The following is an 18264-nucleotide window of genomic DNA, read 5'->3' as shown; positions in this document are numbered from 1 at the left end:
CTGTCAGGATGTCGATGTATAGGAGATTCTCATCATGGATGTGAAGCCATCAGATCTGCAGCAACAGATCTGTTACTATGTTGATATGGACCAAAACCTAACGTGTTGACTCTGGAATGAAGAAATAAAGTCGATCACAGGTGTACCTAACAAAGTGACTTGTGAACATACATTAAAAACACTTCAAGCATAAAATCTAAATGACAAAAGTCTTTATTAATTTAGAATCAGCCTCTTTTGGGTCAAAATGATGCTTTCACTGTTGGAAGATACCAATAAATCTATTTGACGCCGTTTCCTGTGAGCAGGCCTGGTGGGGCGACACTGACCTCTAGTGGATAGAAGTTGTAACACAAAGCTATAAAGTCATTAAGAGGCCCAAGGCCCCATGTTTTGGACTAGCGGGAACAGTGTTTCTTTATAGCTTTGATAGGCTTTATTCTCTTTATATCATTTTATTTTCAGGGGAAAAAATTATTCAGGTTTAGACAAAAATCTTCTAGTAGGCTTTGTGTAAATACCAGAAGTACATAATCTGGGCCAGGTTTACTATTAAAACCATGGGCAATGAATCATCTACAAAAATAATAATAAAGTAATTTGGTGAAAATATATCAAACCCACGAATTATTGCAATCGATAAATAAACAACCGTAGCACCATAAATGCAATGATAAATTAAATTTTTAGGGCGTTGTTATGTCATAAAACCTTCTTGTACTTTTATTCATTTATCTACTCATTCATTCATGCATTTTACCTCCTCATGTGAGTCTGGCTCTTGTGAAGTCAGGAATGGTCTGGAGTTGTCAGACGTTTCTAGAAGGCAGAGCACAGGTGCTATATCTGGCACTGCAGCCCCCCAACAGACTGCTCACATATCATAAAAGCAGAGGAGCAGCAGCCGAGGAAGCGGCTGAAAAGCGTCTGTGTCACACTCATTTGCTCGGTTCAAGATGACGGAAACTGAGAGGTAAGTGGAATGTGTGGAGTCCAGTTTTATTAAATGTATATTTATTTTCACAGGGCACTGTGAAAGTGGCCGTGAGTGAAAGCACATGCAGGAGGAGCGGGGCCTTCACCAACATCATGAAGTTTGAATTGCCATTTTCAGTCTTGAAACAGTGAGGTAGTGGAAGCCTGTTTCAAGACTTTCTTAATGGGTTCACTGTATATAAAACATACTTTATATACAGTGTGTGGTTTTTCCACTTGTTCCAAGTTGTAAACATGAAGCTTAAAGCAAAAAACACTCTTCCCACCCCACCACTGAGAAAAGAACTGAAGGTTACAGCATGAATATAAGAGTATGGTGAACACATGGCATGATATTTGTCATCTTCAGCCTCTGATCAGCTGTATCCCATTGATCTTTAATAGTTTGAATCTTCCTTTCAAGGGCTGTTCAGCAGAAGAAGGGTAAAGGCATGGCTTTCCGGTCCCAAAAAGAGATGTTTGAGAAGATGGAGGAATCTTTCAAAATCTGTGCTTATTGTGAAAAGCGACCGAATGAACTTTCCAACCCACAGAACCTAAAGCGTTGCTCCAGGTAAAGAGAGAGAGAGAAAAAGCAGTGTATTCAGATTTTATCCAGTGAGTTTGTACTGCCATTACAGACCACATCTTTTTTTCCCCTCTCCAGGTGTCTGAATGCTTACTACTGCTGTAAAGAGTGTCAGAAGGAAGACTGGCCCAAGCACAAGAAGTTCTGCTCACAGCTGCGACTGGCTGCCATCGACAGAGTCGTGGAGTGGCTTGTGTTTAAAGGTAAAGTGCAGATTCTTCCAATTATTCCAGAAAAGGAATAAAGTATCCGACATGGTGGGTAGCTTCAAATGTCTGATTTAGCAGATTCTTTCCGCTACATGCCGTGTCTGACCCAACCCCTGAGGGAAACTGGGGGTTTTGTGTGAATGTGTAAACTGCTATGATATTTTCTACAATATTATGCTAAAGTAATAACGTGCATTTAAAACAAAAAATGAACAAACCGTTTTAACCTTGCTCAAACTGCCAGTTTTATTTGTCTTTAGGAGACCTTCCATTTCCTACAGAAAAATGGTCCAAGCCCCAGTCTGAGGTCAAGGGTTTCGATGACTGGCTCGCCATGCAGGGAGACCTCACGGCACGCCTCGATCCCATTTTAAATGGAAAAAACATGAACGACTTGTGGACCAACGCTGGTCGGCCTCGGCCAGATGATGACGATGTGAAGCAGTCGCTGTGGAGGGTTTGCAGCGAGTTCTTCTCCAGGCCGCTGACAATAGCCTGGGGGATGAGACTGTTCGGACTAAACCCTTTATCCAAACCTCTCACCATTCACCTGGTGGGAGCAGGCCACACTGAGACTCTGTCAGCCAGACTGACCGACTACGATGAGCTGAACAACATGTTCCCCGGACACCAGGGGATCGAAATAGTCATGGTGGGGCCTGAGGTGGTGGACGGCCCTGTCGTGAGGCCTCCCCTCAGAGCTTTTGGACCCAAACAGAGAGTCTACATCAGCGCCTACAAAGGCCTCTACCATCAGTTCTGGGAGGAGCTGGTGGAGAAAGAGGAGGCAGCCAAGCCAGATCTGGTGGTTGGATTTCATCCTGGTGAGATTTTTTTTTCTCCCTTATATTAACACATAATAGTGTGTATGTTTCTTACTGAACAATAAAAAGTTAGATCTTATTCATTATTTGGTTTTCTTTCCTTCCTATTTTAAATGTATTTATTTATTTTTATTAAGGATTTGATGCCAGCCAAGGTCTGGACGAGGGTTGGCTGCCAACTCTCCTGCTTCTCAGAGATTATGAAATTCCTTCTCTCTTCACTGCTCTCACGTGAGTGACATTTTGACCTTATTACATTTATATTTAGTTTTCAGGTTCTTTAACTTTTCTGGTTACATTTCTGTTTTATGATATTTTATTGCTAAAGGGAAACATTGTGATCTACACTCCATTATTTTACTTCAGATATGAAGTTACTGCTGTCTAGAATAGTTAAAATGAGCTCAGCTTCTTTCAACTACTACATTAAAGTTCTGTTTACATGTTAATTCATCAATAATAATCAAAGGTTTTCTTAGTCATTAAAAACAGACTAAGAAAACCTTGGCTGTTCTACATGATGAGGACTTTTAATAGTATTTTTATAGCATCCTAATGCTACTTAAAGCTACAGTGTGTAGGATAACAAGCCTCATTTGTTTACTGGGAGTAAGAATATTCCTAGCGGTGTGTATTTAGGGATAAGATTACTCACCATCACAGTCAGCAGCTGAAACTGCTGCAGTCAAACCCAGCAAGTTCAAGAGTAATGCCAAACTTTAGATCTTTAGAATTAAATCCAGAATACATCTTCAGTATTTGGATTATTAAGAATTAAGGAGCAGCTTTTTCATCTTTTTTTACAAGGCCAATGAGCAATCTTGGCCTTGTATAAGCTTAGTGAGTGGGAATATGCACCTGTAGCTTTGGAGAACTACTCATTCAAACAGATCTTTAACGGACTGATGCTGATGATATGGGACAATGGAAAAAAGAAGTGCTCTGAGCATCACTGGAAAGGCACAGCCCTCGCGCCCTGTGAGGAACACCGGGTCATTTGCATTTACAGGCGCTGATGCTGATACAGGCAGACAGTGAGAATACCTCAGCTGTACAGGCGTGGCAGAATAAACAAGTGATCTGTGAGCAAAACCCTGAGAAACTAACTCTGGGGAAATGAGAAGATCCTGCGTTAAGTGGCGTCATGTGGGATCTTCAGTTTAATAAGCTATACTGTAACACTCATTTTTACATTCTAATCAGGTGACATGCTTGTCAGTTTCATTATTGTATTATACATTATATCTCACAAGTGCACAGCAGTCAGCCAAGCCTAAACTTTCTGCTGCTTCGCTCTTGTATCACTGAGAGCTAATGTGCCCATTTGCCATGCTTTGCTGCGTGTAATGTCTGCTGATAATGTCTGCTTGTGCTCCGTCTGCAGTGAGACAGAGATGACCTACTCTTTGCAAATTCTGCTGGAGCTGGAAATGGACATGAAAGGAAGTGGAGCCAACCCTTTTGCATCACTAAAGCCAGAAGTTGTGGACTCACGTGCCAACAAACCTCCGGTCTACTGCAACTCCCACTACTTCTGTTTTCAGGGCCTGCTGGAGACGGCGGAGTTTGAGGAACCAGAGGATGCCTGAATAAGGCAGCGTGCTGACTCTTACAGCTTTGGGACTGTAAAGTTTTGTTTAGTTAAAAAAATACTACTTAATGTGTACATTTGCTTAATAGGCTCTGCCTGATGGCTACTTACTATGCAATGTCCCTGCTACATTTGCATTCTCACTATCTCAGTTTGAGCGCATTCAGCAGCCACGATGGTGAGATTTGAATATACTGCCCGAGATGTATTATTGTGTGTACAGGGTAAAATGTTATAGTAATAGTTTGCTGTCTTCTGTGGGTTTAATCTTTTATGAGCAAATATGGCCTCTTTTTCATCTGCTGTTACAATAACCATGATGTGATAAAAGTAACTTTTCATTAATGTTGTCACCTTGTGCTTTTTAATTAAAAAGGACAATATGTCAAAAGTTTTTCAGGCACTAAATTTATTATGTTTGCAACATCTTAAAACAAAAATCACTCAATCAGTTTCCTCTAGGGGGAGGAAATGAAACGTGCGGCACATTTGTAGCAAGAACAAAGCATAAAAAAGTCATGTGTGTAACATAAAAACCCCCCAAACTGTATTCATACGTACAAAGATAGATTTTAAATAGATGATTGTCACAACCAGGAATGATCACAATAGTGGGCACAGTCAGGAATATATGATAAATAGCAGGTCAGAGCTTGACATGATTATGAATACTATATAATATTGACACACAAAACTGACTCGCGCCTCGTTTCAAATGCTCATTTCAAATACTCATTGGGCATTTCAGCTTGACTGATTAATTAACAGGACAAAACATAACAGAGCAATATTCAAATACTCACTTTTATAATGGTAATAATACAGAAACTATAAAAACAGAAATTATCATCCACATTCATGGTATTAAACTTTGTAGAGCTTATCTGTCAAGCTACCCAACAATGATATCCTGATATCCGGAAGTGCTGATGCAGATTAAACACAAGTGTGTTATAGCCATATGCTTTAGTCTATTTACATGGACCTAAATATACCAGTTTCAGAAAGCATTATAGAAACCCAAAAAAGAGATTTTAACCCCTTTTTTTTGGTGTTTGTTAACCTGAAGTACAACTTAAAAGAATTTTGAATGACAAAGAAAGGCACCAGTTTATGAGCGTTTAAAGCCACAGATACCAAGCAGAGTGAAAATGAGGTCCAGTACGAACAGAATGAGATTGACATAGGTGAAAAAGGCAACCATGAACTGAATGGCCCATATGCAATAGCTGGGTGGACAGTCATTGGGGCGAGGGTTGTGTCTGAACATAAAAATGGGCCACATGATAGCAGTAAATACATAGAGCACAACGGAGATAACCAGGAATATAAAGACAAACCTGTCCAGATTAAAAGGCAAGCAATTCTTGAGTTTCTTGAGGATGTTGGTGGCAATGATTATAGGGATAATGGGAAATGGAATGGCATATGCTATAACACACAAGATCAGAGGGAAGGAGTCTCTGTAACCGGTCAGGGACACAAAAATCATGCAGCTCACGAAAGCCTCCATAACTTTCATGAATCCAGGTAGGGCGGACAGGTAGCTCCCCTTACTCTTGTCGAAGATCTTGTCCTTCACCACTTCGAGTATGTAGACGATGGCGGACAAGAAAGCAAATACGCTCACTATCCACCCGTGCAGGCACGTCCGGCAGATGTAGAAATTGGCATAGAAAATAGCAACGCTGACGGTCATGAGCGCTGAGGACATGGCCATCCCTGTGGTGAAATCCTTCCAGTCCATGCAAAGTACGAGCAGTATGTCAAGCTTGAACATCTCAACGATGGTGATGATGAGGGTCATGATGGGACAGAAAGACCAGGCAAACATGGCATAGTTCCAGTAGGTATGGCTGCTCCCTCCTCTGAAGGCACTTATGACAAATGTAACCAGACAGAGTAACATCTGAGCCATGTGCAGCCCTCCTCGCCCGGACATCAGAGTGGAAGGAGTGAACACAGTCTGCGACACTGTGTTCTTAATATCATCAAGTATTCCCATCTCTTTAAACTGAACCGAACAGCTGTTAAAATACCTGCGTAACCTATGTATGAGCTCCCAGGTTGCTCTGAGCACCCACCGAGGTATGTTTGATCTATGCTTTCCGTTGCTTCACAGCCCTGTTTTTCTATGCAATCTTTTATGGCCTTCATATTTTGCATAACTTTCTGGGACTGATCTCAGTGTAGTGATAAATGTCTGTCACAGCTCATGGAAAGGATATGAAAAGTTACAGAATGTCAACAGTATGTGAAACCATGGTTTCCCAGAGAACACCGTTTGGTTTGGAATCATTAGTGTGTACTAACTCTCAATATTTTCTGGGTCTTTTTTTAACCAAAATTATTCAAAAAGGCGCAGTGTAACATCATACAATAAAAGGCCAGCAGAAGATGCACAAGATGCAAAGGCAAGGTGCCAAAGCTGCACTTGCACTTTGGCATCTTTTAAACATCATCAGGTGCGCTCTGTCCCATCTGTGAGGCAGAACAACCACCCACGAAGCAGCAGCTCGGGGATGACGTCACACATATGGGTCCTCTGTAGGACCCATATCAATCTCGAAAATCCCGGATGCCCCAGACAGAACGTGAAAAGTGGAAATGTCTGGGGAAAAGAGGATGGCTGGTCACCCTAGTTTAGTTTAGTTTAGTTTAGTTTAGTTTAGTTTAGTTTAGTTTAGTTTAGTTTAGTTTAGTTTAGTTTAGTTTAGTGCTCTCTCTGCCCTGTCTTAGAAACCACACTTTTTCCTGTGGAGGCAATGTAATGTGAGGAGCTGTCCAGTCAGCACTTAGCTTTGGCTCAAATTGATGCAGAAGACACTGCCAGTGCCAAAGTGCCTTTTGACTTTGCTTCATGTGATCTGTGTGTTTGTGACCACTTAGGCTTTCTCTGAGGAGAATCTATGAATTGCTTTGTTGACCAGCCTCTGCTGTGTTTGTTCTTGTGTTAGTAGTAGCAGCCTGTCACTTACTTTAAGGTTAATCATTAATAAAAAACTTTTGTTTTTGCTCGTCATTGTGACTCACTGTCTCCTTCTCTAGACACTTTTGTTACTTCTCCACATATCCTGGGCTTAAGGGAACATAACTCTTGGCCCACCACGTGGTCAAGATGAAAGCATGGCAATTCAGAGATTCCAGACCCTGGAACAGATGAGAAAAAGTCTTGATTATGGTCCAGGTCAAATATGTTTGAAATGCTTCAAACATATTTGAAGCATGCGCCGCATTTCTATTTGACAGTTTATAGTAGGAGTCACAATGGCACAGTATCAGCAGAGGTACAGTTTGAACAGTTCATCTGACACTGATGGATTAATGTTCCTAAGAAGTAACGTAGTTGAAGAGAATTCAAAAATAAAAATAAAACATATTATGATGAGGTAAAAAAAAAAGTATATAGTTCATTATATGTACACTTGTTTACTGCCATATCATATGATAAAATTTACAGGCATGATATGCTGAAATGTTAGATTTTTAAAGCAAGTAGTCCACATGTATTCAAACATATTGGTTAAAGAATCTGTGCAATTCTTTTGAGTCTCATTTTAATGGAAACCTCTCAAATAACAGCAAAAATCTGACTTGTGCAATATGTTAAGCATGTGTGTAACAATAATATTTTGTTGGGAGAGGAAAGAAAGGAGAGTATAGAGAAGGGGAAAAGAGAGAAGAGAAGAGAGAGAGTATAGAGAAGGGGGAAAGAGAGAAGAGAAGAGAGAGAGTATAGAGAAGGGGGAAAACTCCTGGAAGGAGAAGACAGATGTTAATGACATGCAGTGGTTGCAGCACTGAAGGACAAGATTGAGGAAGGGACCAGAGAAACCTATAGAATCCCACAGTGTTAGTGACATTACATACTGTCTTCTGCTAACCGCAGTTAGTGCTAGCCGTCATAGTTATTAGAAGAACTACTCATCGGATCATCTCTGTCAGTACCACGCCACCCGGACCACTTACCTCTCCTTTGCTAGTCCTCCACCTGTTACTCTGCTTGTCTTCCTTTTGCTTCTCTGCAGTGGTGGTCCTCAGCTCAACTGTCATTAAAGGTGTGGCTCTTGTTGTTTTTGCAGTTGGTTCTGGCCCTCTTATTTGACGTCTCCAAGATGTTTTCATCTGGCTTCCTCTTACTTGGCGAGATGGAATTCTGTGTCCTGTAGCCACTGGTTGAGCAGGATGGACCCGTAGAATAGTGCTTTTTCTTCTGGTCATGATCTGACCTTTCATGTTGGTACAGTGTTTTTCTGTGCACATCTTTCCAATCAGTCTTTTTTCTTTTAAGCTCTGAGTCACTCATATCCTTTTTTTTTATCTACCTCCAGATGCTTTCTTTTACACAGTGCTTTCATTGGAATTGTCTCAGCCATTTTACTCTGACTGGGCCTGATGAGGTTGGGGCTGTTCCTCTGAGCTGAAGGGGGAGGACGGTTTTGGCTGTGGGGGCTCACTATAGTGTTTTTCTCTGCGTTGCAGAGGGGGGGAAGTTCCTTTGGGCAGATTGTCTGGTGTCAGAGGTGGGCTGGTGTGGAGACTCTGTCCTGCTATTTGACGTCTCTTTCTTCTTTGTCCTTAAGTATGTGTTCATAGCAGGACTCAACGTAGGAGCTACACTGGTGCAAGCATGCAACGTGGCGCATTTTTGTAAACGCATGGTCCAGCACCTGATCAGGTGTCATTCGTTTTTTTTGGATCGAGGTGAAGCAAGTGCTTTACCATTTCAACAAACATCAGGATATCACACCTTTTTGCAGTTGTACCTGCATAATCCTGATCCTCGATGAGGTAGATATGTAAGAGGCCATCCAGAGAATGCAACTTTATACCTCTTTTGTCAACAAACTGAATCCCAAACTCCTGGAAATATTGTTCAGTTGTCTTGAGTTTCCAGTGATAGATGTTGTTGGAATTTAACTTTCTGCAGAAAAACTTGGCAGTCTTTTGCCCACAGTTTAACATTTTCTCTAGGAGTTGTCCTTGGGTCTCCGTTATGTATCGTAACATGGCATATTCACTGTATCCAGGGTACAGCAAATAACCAGTGTACAGAGTCACAGCCATGCATCCCAGAGACGATACAAAGTATGTATGGCTTTCCCCCATGTCCGGGGAAAAGAGGACGGTTAAGTGTGTATTGGCTATGACAAAAATAATAAAATATGTTCGGATTTAATGTTTTTAACTTTAATTTTGACTTTGATTGGTAGATTTTTTTTCGGGTGACATATAACCTGGAGTCGTCCACCTTCCAAGAAATCACATTTACGGTTCCTTTATCAACGTTTCTGCACGGACCAATTTAATGTGACCCCTCTTCGCCGTTTTATGTGCTACTGTTTTATGTGCTGCCCTCAAGATATAATAATTCTTAAAAAACAAACAGATATTTACACTTTATTTACAAAGAACGCAGATTCCTCAGTCTGTTGATGGGATTTTTATTGGGCAGCCGGCCCGTTTTTGTTAGCATTTGTTTTTAGGGGGAAGGTAAATAGAAAGCGCAATAGGAAGTTGTTGTCAGCGTTACCACTGCAGTCAGTACTAGTTAGAAATATGTGCTCCCTGTTGTCTTTTAAAGCCGTAAACCTTTGAAAATAACTCTGGAGGAGGCCGTCGCATTGTTGGAACTCTATTTAGTTGTCATGATAATTTCATTTTCGTGGGCTGTTTATTTTATATTCGTGTCGAAGCCGGTGCTGGGGAAAAATTAGCTAGCGTAACGATAGAAATGGGTCGATGACAGAGACTGCAGCGGAAGAGTTTGACCGAACGAAGCAGCGAGATGGATTTCTCTAAATTCCTGGACGATGATTTCGACGTGAAGGACTGGGTGAATGGTGCCTTCAAGGTGGTGCAGAAGGACGCGCCGGGGAAGGCGGACGCACACGCTGCTACACTGGTCATGAAGCTGCAGCTTTTCATCCAGGAAGTCAACAATGCTATCGAGGGTCAGTACTTTGAATTGACCATTGCGTCTTTAGAGGTTGTCCTCACTATTGTAATTTGCCTTTATGATCTACACTGTTAACTTAGTAAACTATGTCCCGTTTACAGATAATACAGTATGCTACAAGAACATTTCTGCTGCATTTATTGCATTAATACAAACGGCAAAGTCAGTTTTGTAAATACTTCTATAAAACCAATACAATTCAGCTGCCCTACAATCCTCTAAAAAGGACCATAACCACGTGACCATGTGTCTTTGTTGTCATTAAGGATTATGGTTTGTGCATTTCGAAATTGCATGTTGTATGAAATCTTCTGATGACAAATTAAAGGAAAACCTGAAAAATCCTGGAAAACAGAAATAGTCATGGTATCCCCATCAGCAGGGCATAAGTGAGCACTGAATGGCTTTAGGTGTAGGAAAATTATATGAATCATCTACTGTGGCCTTTACATTCACCAGATCTCTACCTGGACGAACACCTATGAGAAAATGATTTGTTAGACGTGATCAGAAGACATAATGAGAAATTGTCTTTGAGAAAATTTATGTTCTATTCATACAGCAGTTTAAGAGTTTGTGTCTAGATCAGAGGTGTCAGAGGTGGCATAAAATCTGTACTTGTTAATTTATTACATTTAATAGTTTTTTCTTGCTTATAAAGATCTCTGTCTATAATGAGTAATACATGAAAGCGATAAACAAACAGTTAAATGACATAAAAATTAAATTTGTTTTCACTATTGACTATAGAAATTTCTGTTAATTACCAGAAACTTTCTGTTGAAAAATTCAGGTCAGTCTGGCCAATAAACTACCAGAACATTTTCTGGTTTTCTTCTACCTTTATTTCTTCAATTCAGTTTTAGCGCCAAATCACAACAACAGTCACCTCAAGGCACTTTATATTGTAAGATAGATCCTACAGTAATACATACAGAGAAAAACCTAACAACCATATGACCCCCAATGAGCAAACACTTTGGCGACAGTGGGAAGGAAAAACTCCCTTTTAACAGGAAGAAACCTCTGGCAGAACCAGGCTCAGGGAGGGACAGCAATGTGCTGTGACCGGTTGAAAGAATGAAGCCAGGATAAAAGACAAGCTGTGGAAGAGAGCCAGAGATGAATAAAAAGTATGATTCAGTATGATGAGGTCTGTTTAAGCCCTAATTATTATTATTGTTATTGTTAACTTTTATTTAATCAGGAAAGATATAAACTATTGAGATTAAAAATGTCTTTTCAGTTGTTGACACATTTCTTACACTTCCCACAGAAGCTTTTCTTTATCATGTAGGAAAAACTAACAAATACTGTTGAAATTTGATTTCTTTTTCTATGACATCTCAGCTAAATATGTAAAACTTCTTTTCACTAACATAAAGGGAAGTTTACAGTTTACTGAGTTTAAAGAGTTGGTGGGTCTCTACATTAAGATATCAAGCGCCTTGGCATTTGTATTTATACTGTGTACCAGTACTGCATGGATAAAATTGTGTTGAATTTAACTATGACATGTTAAAAAGTTAGAGTTGTGCTTTAATTTGTTGTGTAGAGAGCAGTAACCAAGCCCTTCAAAATATGCCCCGAGTGCTGAGAGATGTGGAGGCTTTGAAACAGGAGGCCTCGTTTCTAAAGGAGCAAATGGTCATGGTTAAAGAGGACATCAAGAAATTTGAGCAGGAGACAGTGCAGTCCATGCAGGTGTGTGCACAGTTCCAACACTTACTTGAAGTCTATTCAGGATTTAAATGTGATATAGTGCATTAGGAGAACATCTATACAATTGTTTGACATACTTTCTATATTGTGTTTTTGAAATAATTTGCTTAATAGTAAGCATTATAATACTGAAAGTCTAGCACTGGACTCAAATGTGCACAGTACTCCGTACTTCTGAGGCTTGAACTGTATGTTGCATGCATCTTTTCCACCAGGTCCTGGTGGAGATAGATCAGGTGAAGAGTCGAATGCAGCTGGCAGCTGAAGCGTTGCAGGAAGCAGACAAATGGAGCACACTGAGTGCAGACATTGAGGAGACCTTCAAAACACAGGTATGAAAGGAAGAATCTGCCGCAGAGCTTTTCTTGGTTTGTTTCTGCCTGCCTTGCTGCTTACCAATTATGAACTGATGTGACTCACACTGGCTCGTATGCGTGTTAGAGATCAGAATATTGGAGCACTTTAATCTTGTTATTTAATCTAACTTTCTGAGTGTACTGAACACATCCTGTAAACTGATCCACTGTAGAGTCAAACCTCTTCCAAGGCACTGGATGGGTAATGTGTAATTACAGTGTTATTGTAATTAGCTTTTTATCCTTTAAAAGCTAATTATTTAATTTTTATTAGTCCTTTATTTATTCAGGTAAAAATCTCATTGAGATTTAAAATCTCATTTCCAAGAGAGACCTGGCAATATTAATATTACGATATTGTGCAGATGTTGACGGTAACAATAGTAATCATGTTTTCCTTTTTTCAGGACTTTAAAGTAATTTCTTCGAAGCTAACCAGCATGCAAAACAGTCTGGCCATGCTAGTGGACACACCAGACTACTCTGATAAGTGTGTTCACCTGGAGGCTTTGAAAAACAGACTGGAGGCCATGGCCAGCCCACAGATAGTAGCAACGTTTAATTCCATGTCTGTAGGTAAGAACCCCAGAGAAAGTGTTGTTTCTTGAATTTATTCAACCTTTGCTGTTTTTGTTTGCTGTAGTTTGCTTACACTGTACAAACATTACATGCTTTTGCCTCTCTGCAGACCAAGCCAAGCTGTTTGTTAAAGTCTTCACAGAGATCGACAGAATGCCGCAGCTTCTTGCGTACTACTACAAGTGTCACAAGGTAGCCACCACTGCATCTCTGTGGCCTATAAATCTCCACAAAGCCATATTCTAATATATTTGCATCTGCGCATGACTGTCTGTTTTGCTGCTCTCAGGGCCAGTTGCTGAGTATATGGCAGGATGTCTCCCAGAGCGAGCTCAGTCTGAATCAGCAGCTGTCTGAATTCTACGACACCTTGCTCTCCACTTGGCACGGCCAGATACAGTGGAGCAGCCAGGTGAGATGGACTGCAGTACCAAGATTGACACCTGATGGGTTTTACTTTGCTAACACGGTGTAGTGCTAAAGTTTTTATCTGGGATCCACACAGGTGTTCAAGAACCCTTATGAAGTGGTGACAGTGTTGTTGATACAGTCTCTGGGGGCCATGGTGCCATCCATACCTGTGTGCTTGAGCACGACCATGGAGCGGGCAGCCCAAGAGGAGCGTCTGGGGACTCTGCTGGAGCTCCATCACACCACGTCCACCTTTGGACACAACCTTGAAGCAGCCATGCTGCCACACCTGGGTATGCACCTGAACCATATGTGTAAATACTGCTCATGGAAGATGACAACATAAAGTGTTCTCTTCATGTTTGGTCTTATTTCTGCCGCAGGTGAACATAACCTCCTGAAGCTGAGTGAGCTGGTCTGTGCGCTGTATGATCCCTATAAATCTTATCAGCTACAGTATGGAGATCTGGAGGAAGCTCACCTCCTCATCCAGATCAGCGCCGTGCCTTTGGTTAGAACAAACCAGAAACTGAACCATTGAAATAACCAGAATTTTTGCAGTAATTACTTGTAGTCTGATCTTTATCCATGTCATAATTATACACATATGATCTGACTGAACTAAAAACACAAAGAGTTGTGAACCTGTTTGCTAACAACCTGTCCAAGTTGTCAGAGTCAGGTGTTCAAGTTACTGAGAGATTTAAAGTGTCGTTGTGCCCCTCCCGGTATTCAAACAAAGTTTGCTTGCTGATAGTCTGCTGTTCTCTAGAAAGACTGGTAGGACCTATCATCTGTGAAAACAAGTTTCAGTTCTCCTTAGAATAGATGCATGAAGTCAGAAGCTAAATGGGTGTTTAAAAAGAATCCACCCAAAAACTGTTTACAGATGAATGAAAGTCACGACTGTTCCTAAGTTCCATGTGATGAGGATTACAGGAGCAGTGCATCATGTAAAACTGAACGAGGTTAGAAAAAAAGCAAAAAGGGAAAAAGCGAGGAACAGCTGCAGAACTCCTCCAGCACAGTTATTTTGAGGACTTTGTATTGTTTTGCTGCAAATAATAAGTTTTGAAGGAAGCGAGGCACTAAACACCACCATCGCTGGAGTGTTTATTAAATCTTCTCACAAATGACAAAATTAATTAAATATCAATTTGCATATCTGACTTTTAATTTGCATAATTTTGCTACATCTGGCATTTTTGTGCAATTTATTCAGGCTTTTAAGGAAAACATAGATCACACGGATGATGTAGAAATCTCAAAAAACTCGTTGTTACAGGGTTAAGATGTTAAGATTCATGATCTAAAAATATGTTTGTATGTAGCAGTGTGCACAGCCTCCACTGACACTAATATAGTCTGCGTAATATTCCATTTTGTCCTGTTTCACACACTTCACTGCAGGAACACGGGGAGGTAATTGATTGCGTAGAAGAGTTGAGCCACTCGGTAGGCAAGTTGTTTGGCCTGGCTAGTGCTGCTGTGGACCGCTGTGTCAGACTGACTGATGGACTTGCAGTGTGTGGCCTCCTCAAAGCTCTCAAAGCCCTCTTCACCAAGTAAAGAGCCTCTACTCACACTCACATACGCCACATACTGCATGGATTGCTACAGCATTCGTTTTATCTCTAGATATAGTTTGTCTGATTTTAGCATTACTGTAGATGATTCACCAGCTGTGACTTGGTGCTGATTCTAGGTATGTGTCAGACTTTTCCACAACACTCCAGTCGATCAGGAAGAAGTGTAAGCTTGAAGACACACCAAGTTCATCAGTTTTCCAGGAGGACTGGACGGCTTTCCAGAACTCAGTCAGGTTATTGCCTTTTTTTTTTTTTTTTAAACCCTTTTGTTATAATTCACTTGGATTGCAAATTATTGCATGAAAAAAAGCTCTGTGTTCTTACTTTAAAAAACCATATTGTTGTTTGCAGGATCATTTCCACATGCGGAGAGTTGCTTAGACAATGTGGGGCCTTTGAACAACAGCTGTCAAACAAGTAAGTGAATCTTTAGGCTGAATATTTTCACCTGACACCATCGTCTCATCTGACAGTGAGCACACTGTCAAGAAGCTGATCTGGGATTTTAAAGAAAATGTCTACTTTGTGATCTGTCCCATAGGATCCTGGCCACGGCAGGTAAGTACCTGTCGGAGTCGTACAGCCCACGCAGCCTGGCAGGCATCCAGGAGGCCACTTCCACAGAAAGGAAGAGCGCCACCAGAAACCCTTGGCAGGAATACAACTACCTTCAGAGGGGAAATGCGGCTGAATACAACAATCTGATGGAACTTCTTTACTCGTTAAAGGTGTGGTAGTTTTCTGAATTGAACCCTTACACTTGGTTTATCAGGGTCCCTCTGTAGCTGTTCTTCTTACCTGACACTTTCTCCTATTTCTGTTTGTCTCTTGCAGGAGAAAGGCACAGGTAACTCCAGCTTGTTAGCAGAGCCCAGGACAGCTCTGACCAGACTCAATCAGCAGGCCAACCAGCTGGCCTTCGACTCGGTCTTCATGCAGATCAAGCACCAGCTCTGCCTCGTCTCCAAGATGGAGGTGTCAAGTTTCTGCGTTATTTAATTTCAAATAAGGATCAAGATGATTTGAGTGCATGTGTGCTGAAAGCTTTTGAATTGAGTTTGCGCACTCGAGTGGTGGATGTGCCGTATCCGTTTAATCTGTTTGATTTGTGCTTCTTGTTTAAGAGTCGAGAATCACCTGGTCTTGGAGAGAGCTACACGGAGGACCTGCCTAATTTCAGCCTGTCACCACAAGAGTACATCACTAATGTTAGTGAGCTTTCATTTGAATATAAGTCATAGCTGATATGATCATACTGTGCTGTGCAGAGAAGTATAAATAAACAGGATACAGTGGCATTTGTACATATTTACAGAGACCATATGACTTTTCCCTCCACATAGATAGGACAGTACCTGATGTCTCTCCCACTCCACTTGGAGCCTTTTGTGACACAAGAGGACCCGGCTTTAGAGATGGCCTTACATGCTGGGAAGTTGCCTTTCCCTCCAGAGCAAGGTTACTGAAATTATCCCCCTCCATTTTCCCCAGAAAGTCAAAGACGCTTCAAATATCTCTGACAACTCAACTCATTTGAAAAGATGTCTTGTAATCTGGTGCCCTTCCCAAACACCACCACCTTCTGTTTCAGGTGACGAGCTTACTGAGTTGGACAACACAGCAGACTACTGGTTGGGCTCCATTGCTCGGGCAACCATGCAGACCTACTGTGATGCCATTTTACTGATCCCCCAGCTGAGCACTCATTCCACTAAACAACTGGCCACGGATATCGGTACAGTAACTAAAATGCGGGACAGATGACGTACTCATTCTCATGGGGATCAATTGAAATTCACGATAGCCCGAAATGATATCTGAACATTTGTGTTTCTGCTCCACAGACTATCTGAGTAACGTGATGGACGCTCTGGGCCTGCAGCCGTCTCGCACCCTGCAAAATATCGTAACTCTGCTTAGGACTAAGCCACAAGACTACAGACAGACCGCCAAGCTGTTGCCTCGACGACTGACGTCCACCATCGCTGCACTTCGGGGCATCGACTACTAAGAGAAAAGCAAAAGGACTCGATAGGTAGCGTGGCTCCAAGGGCGGCCCTGGGGACTTCCTGCGTTGTAAACAAACAGAAGAATGTGATGTTAATATCAGCTGGTTTACATGTTACAGTTCGCCTAATATCATAGTGACTAATCTCACTGACAGCTGCAGCATTTAAAGACGCTTGTGTCTAAATATGGCATTTATGGGGCGAGATTCAAATAAGGGCAGGTCTGACCTTTTTTTTTAATTTTAATTTTTTTAACTGATTAATGTTTGTGAGTTTGAAATGATGTCTCACCAGTGACGATGCCTTCAAGTGAAACCAAAAGGGGAATGTGTCTTGACTTGTCATTTTTCACTTCTGCATTTATAAGATGGGGGCAGCTTCAGAGCATTTAAATCTACTTAAACAAGTCTGTCATGCTAATGAATAAATCGTAATTATTAAATTATATTTAGGTAATAATAGTAACAAACTTTATTCATTTCTGGTAATTTAACTTTGAAAATAAGGGAGGAAGTGATCTGTCTCTGTTGAGGTTGTGGGTGGGCCGAACTGGTGACATGGTTAATATTTTTACATGCAGTATGGTGGAAGTGTGTATATAAAACATGGACGTGAACACTATAGTATGGCTATGTGTGTTATTTTAATTCAGCGGACTGAATCAAGCGCTGAATGAGGATCCCTCAGTGGTAAACTGTCTGTTGCGTTGTATGTTCCACTTCCTACCTTTAAGACATGAAAATTGGCATGTCTGTCACGTTAATTGTCAGGGGACTCGAGTAGGCAAAGAAGGCTTTGCTGTAAAACTCTTCACACATTTAAACTACTGAAAATGTGGGCGAATCAGGTCGGACAGTTTTGCAGTTGTCCCTTATCGCAGCAGGAGATGGAGTGTGCAGCTGTGGGCTCATGCTACAGTTACATAAAGGAAAATGGTGGTTGGAGACTGGCAAGACCCAAATTAGTGTGACCCTGTGATATGAAATTGCGGTCTGGTTGCTTTTGCATCTGAGACGCTGTCAGTTGCCATCTTCGAATCGGTCTGCAATCAGTTTGTGAGTGAATGAGGTACACAATGACAACTCTATGAAATTCAGAGTCCACCCAGGACCTTAAATTTGAAACACAAATGTCTCAACCTTGCTTTTATATAATACAACTGAGTCTCTTAATGGAAACCTCAGGGACATGTTGAGCTAATCAGTACAGACTCACTCAGGTTGTTTGCAGTATGTTGGCAATCTGTCTGCGTTTATAAATTAAAGGACAGTTATTTGCAAACCTTTGCCAATCTGTCTGAGACTGATTGCAGTCAGTCCACTTTGGATTGCAAGCAGTTGCACATCTATCCAAGTGGGAGGCAACCAATAACCAAATAATTGTGGTCCTGTGACCAGTTGGTCCCACACACTTACTTGCAGTCAATCACTAAATGTGAGAAAATGAAACCC

General features: G+C 41.2%; 3 protein-coding genes across 3 annotated transcripts; 2 read left to right on the top strand and 1 right to left on the bottom strand.

Annotated features, from left to right (window-relative positions):
• The first annotated feature begins 796 nt into the window (after nucleotides 1-796).
• Nucleotides 797-4557, top strand: LOC116319934 (putative protein MSS51 homolog, mitochondrial). The gene is made up of 6 exons (XM_031739403.2): nucleotides 797-973; nucleotides 1400-1549; nucleotides 1643-1767; nucleotides 2034-2597; nucleotides 2735-2828; nucleotides 3982-4557. Exons 1-6 carry the CDS (start codon nucleotides 957-959, stop codon nucleotides 4184-4186), a joined length of 1155 nt encoding a protein of 384 aa, XP_031595263.1. The 5' UTR covers nucleotides 797-956; the 3' UTR covers nucleotides 4187-4557.
• Nucleotides 4558-5299: 742 nt separating this feature from the next.
• LOC116319834 (myeloid-associated differentiation marker-like protein 2) lies at nucleotides 5300-6193 on the bottom strand. Its single transcript, XM_031739276.2, has one exon. It carries the CDS (start codon nucleotides 6191-6193, stop codon nucleotides 5300-5302), a length of 894 nt encoding a protein of 297 aa, XP_031595136.1.
• Nucleotides 6194-9577: 3384 nt separating this feature from the next.
• cog7 (component of oligomeric golgi complex 7) lies at nucleotides 9578-17436 on the top strand. Its single transcript, XM_031739318.2, has 17 exons — nucleotides 9578-10142; nucleotides 11703-11851; nucleotides 12085-12201; nucleotides 12633-12801; nucleotides 12914-12996; nucleotides 13094-13216; nucleotides 13310-13508; nucleotides 13599-13726; nucleotides 14626-14780; nucleotides 14921-15037; nucleotides 15156-15221; nucleotides 15346-15532; nucleotides 15639-15779; nucleotides 15929-16012; nucleotides 16148-16262; nucleotides 16396-16539; nucleotides 16649-17436. Exons 1-17 carry the CDS (start codon nucleotides 9977-9979, stop codon nucleotides 16813-16815), a joined length of 2310 nt encoding a protein of 769 aa, XP_031595178.1. The 5' UTR covers nucleotides 9578-9976; the 3' UTR covers nucleotides 16816-17436.
• The last annotated feature ends 828 nt before the right edge of the window (nucleotides 17437-18264 follow it).

This window comes from Oreochromis aureus, linkage group 8 (genome assembly GCF_013358895.1).
Source record: "Oreochromis aureus strain Israel breed Guangdong linkage group 8, ZZ_aureus, whole genome shotgun sequence".
Lineage (NCBI taxonomy): Eukaryota > Metazoa > Chordata > Actinopteri > Cichliformes > Cichlidae > Oreochromis > Oreochromis aureus.
Note: the sequence above shows the minus strand (reverse complement) of the source record. Positions and strands in the feature narration are given on the sequence as shown.